The 3660-nt window shown below is 42.1% G+C and overlaps 1 protein-coding gene across 1 annotated transcript; it reads right to left on the bottom strand.

The window, feature by feature from the left end:
• Window positions 1-2135: 2135 nt before the first annotated feature.
• Window positions 2136-3439, bottom strand: LOC123062521 (probable membrane-associated kinase regulator 4). Its single transcript, XM_044486068.1, has one exon. The coding sequence runs from the start codon at window positions 3331-3333 to the stop codon at window positions 2242-2244; it is 1092 nt and encodes a 363-aa protein (XP_044342003.1). The 5' UTR covers window positions 3334-3439; the 3' UTR covers window positions 2136-2241.
• Between the last annotated feature and the right edge of the window lie 221 nt (window positions 3440-3660).

Here is a 3660-nt window from a genome sequence, read left to right as displayed (position 1 = left end):
AGCGGTAATTTGTTGATCTTGTCCTGAAACCTTGATCTTAAGAATTATTATTTCACTTTGGATCTAAAGTGAGTTACTGTAACTTGCCATTCTTGATTCGTGGTTCTTTTTCAGTCTTTCATTGAACATGGATAGTTTCAAGCAGAAGTATCTAGTTTATTCCCTCGTTGTTCTATTCTTCCGTTGAACATGTAATATATCTAGTAGTATAACAGTTAAGTGTACTCACCTTGCCAATAAGACGACCTGCAGTGATGTTTATTTGTTTACTTAATCCAGAAGTGTATTGTTTATGTGAGGAAACAAATATATCTTCTGTAATTGTTAGGAACAGTTGGACACGCTGTGCTACCCTGGCTGCCCCCCTGCATTACATTGGCATGACCACTACGAATCATTTAAAAGAATCCAAATACATGAACCCCCAATATATCATTATTGTGGAGTTTGACGCTTTGCATGTCGTTGGATAGAAGACCAGGTTCATCACTTTTTTTCGTTTTTGTTTGTTGTACTTACTTTTAGAGGAAGGTTCATCACAATAACCTACCATCACTTTACTCACTGATTAGAAAACTGGTAGCACATGCTAGTGCGGCAATCCAAGAATACTTTAAATCCTTGCATGGCAGTAAAGCGTAAATATTCTTCATATGCCGTGCGTACTATGTACACCTGATAAACAATGCAAACATTTGGCTAACTATGGACCCTGGTACATGCCTGTTAGTTCTAACACTGCTCAACATCATCAGTGTGGTGGGTATGTATGCTTACCTTTGGCTTTAATCTTGTCTTGCCTTTTCTTGACATGCCTTCTTAGTTTAAATTTTATTTGTCTTCACATGACCATTTCTTAGTCATCATCAATGTTCATTTTTGAAGCTAAGCGACACAACGGGCCCTTGGGTGTGTTTCTTTTATATTGATTTGGGATAGATTCTGTCATTCCGATGGTCGGTGTTCTTTTTCCAACAATCATTAAATGCATATTGTGAGATATTATATCTGATATGTTATTGTAGTTTTTACCACAATTGTCTTCTCAAATGAAGAAACCCAATCCAGTATAAACTCCCCCCCCCAGGTCTTCAGTAAAGCTTTTTAGGACAAAAGGGCTGTTAAGAAGTTGTTGCCTCCTATCATTCACACTTTGCATTTCTTCTCCTTTTCCATTTATTTTATTTTTGTCTAATGATTTATAGCTTTAACGGTGTGTAATCGTAGGTAATTCTTACTTTGCATTTCTTCTCTTTTTTCATTCATTTTATTGCACTACTGCTTTTTGTTTGTCACAGCAAGAAAGGTATTTCACCTTTCCTCTTTTGCCTTTCATGTTTTAAGTGCCCGTCACCAGTGACTTGTATTTCTTAAACAAGGTCCCTGACATAGTAGTATATGGAAAATGTTCCTAGGTTGACGTAGAGCCATGAGAATGCATTCAGACCCCTAAATGCACAAGGATCAGCATTTAGAAGAGTGAATCCCAAAATCATATTAACTGATAATACCAAGGTGCAACTTGCCAGAAAAGATTTCATTTTAACACACAATTTTGGAGTCTTTTGGGTTACTTTATTTATGCCATTGCCACTCGCATTAGTGTGGTGCCATGTACTAGTATTCAAGTTGCAGTCAGGTTGCATGATAAAAGGTTCATCGTCTTGCCTTCTCTGATAATCTCTTTAATAACTTGTAAAAAAATTGCTTAGTTCCTTACCTATGTTACATCATAGACACACATTTGACACACAAGCTTTTGAGAGTATGTTTCCGTGTTGTGTTCAACAAACAGAAAGCAGGTAGGATTTAATCAGGAACTGATTTGTGCATTTGGAGATAGATAGAGAACCAAGCATGGGACAAAAGTGTCAGCTTTACCCAAAAATAATTGGCTGTCTTCTGTTAACTATGGCTCATTGCATGTGACTTAAGATGCTTGTTTCTGTTGCATCTCTTTTCAGGTATGGACTTGCTACATGTGCAGCTGTAATGTGGATACTGATCAGAGAAAGGTTTGCCTAGATTTAGTTTTTTGGTGGGATTCTATCTGCACTTTGGTACTTCCACAACCATGTCAAGTGCTAAAATACTAGTACTCGGAACATAGTGAACTGTTCATTCATAGACAGAAGTTACATAGCCAAGTTTTTAAGGGGATAGCATGTCTTTAGGAAACATATGATCAGAATACAAATGTGTACAAAATCATCAGGGTGTTGAAATTTTATACCATCTATACTACCGTTGTCTGCAAATCTGAAAAATGTCTTCTGCATCTTCAGATTCTGCAGCTATCTTTGACACTGATGATGACATGAACCGGAAACCTGCATCGCTTGCACTCTTCCTCACTGAGGCCAGTTGCTGCGACTTCTTGCAGTATGCTATTGCACCCTGGATTGGATTATCCATCTCTGAGCTGGCACTGCTGCTCCTCCTGAGCACTGGCCCCAAACCAGAGTCATTTGAGCTCGGGATGTAGGATGATGAATTTGACGAAGAGCATGACGATGATGAGGCAGATGATGTCTTGTTTGATGACGAATATCGGATAATAACACTAGAGAATGACCTCCTATGGCCGTACTCATCTTCTTTAAGCTTCCCTCCCAGTGTGGCACTGTTGCTGATGGGCGAGGTTGTGTACCTGTTGCTTCTGATCTGGCCAAATGGGTTCTTCCTCCAGCTCTTGACCTGGGCGGTGGAGAACTCATTTGCTCTTGGTGCACCACCCTTGTCATCTGGATCCCCTGCTTTAGCTGCAAATATTGTCTTGAGGTAAGCCTTTGATGCCTTGAGCTTGAGACCAAGGTTGAGATTCTTGATGAACTTGAGCTTCTTGGACCATGGCTTCTTTTCGCATGCTGCTTCCACCTCAGCAGCAGCAATACTGGCGGATGCGCACTCGCTGAAGTACTGCTCTGCATTGAGCTCACCACTTGCATAACATGAATTTGCTGGTGAAACGTGGCACGACTGGTATGGTGTCGCCGGGGCAGTGCTCGCGGAGAGGAGGCCCTTGTCAGCTGCGATCTCGAGGAGCCTTTCAACCATTTGGATGCGTGGTGGAAGGTGGAGCGGTAGCAGCTTGCCCTTGTAGAAGAGCTCATCTGCTGGTGATGCCATGGGCTCCCAGTGGTCAACGGGAGCTGACATGTGGAACTCAAACTCCCTCGACTGCTGGGGGGAGGCTGCCATGGCTGTGGTGTAGCAAAGCAAGCTTGCTGTATTGCTGACCACCTTTGCAGCTGCAGGTGAGCTCAGCTCCATGTCTATGTAGTCCTCTTCTTGGAGTGGTTGGTCATGGATTTGGGGGCCATGTCTTGCCATTGTTGGTGCCTGGCCTTGTGTTTCTGGTGAGTTGGTCTCTGGGTTTGGTTTGGTTTTGGCAGAGATGGTGGTTGTGGTTTAGGAAGGAAGTGCAAGGAGCTTGATCAAGCTTTAAAGCCGAATGCCTGTAGCTGAAGAGGTTTGTAAATTGGCTTATACTCCTTTTGAGGGACCCACCTTTCCCCCTATGATCTGCCTCTTGTTTGCATCCTAGTCCCCCCTGTCACGGCTACACGTAATGCAGTACTGTAGTGCACTAGTTACTGTCATTCTCTATTATTGCTCTATTTGTCCCTGCAGTGCATTAGGTGATTAGGTTATTTCACC

Source organism: Triticum aestivum, chromosome 3A (genome assembly GCF_018294505.1).
Source record: "Triticum aestivum cultivar Chinese Spring chromosome 3A, IWGSC CS RefSeq v2.1, whole genome shotgun sequence".
In the NCBI taxonomy this organism is placed as follows: domain Eukaryota; kingdom Viridiplantae; phylum Streptophyta; class Magnoliopsida; order Poales; family Poaceae; genus Triticum; species Triticum aestivum.
The sequence above is the reverse complement of the archived record's forward strand: the minus strand, read 5'-3'. Positions and strand labels throughout refer to the sequence as shown.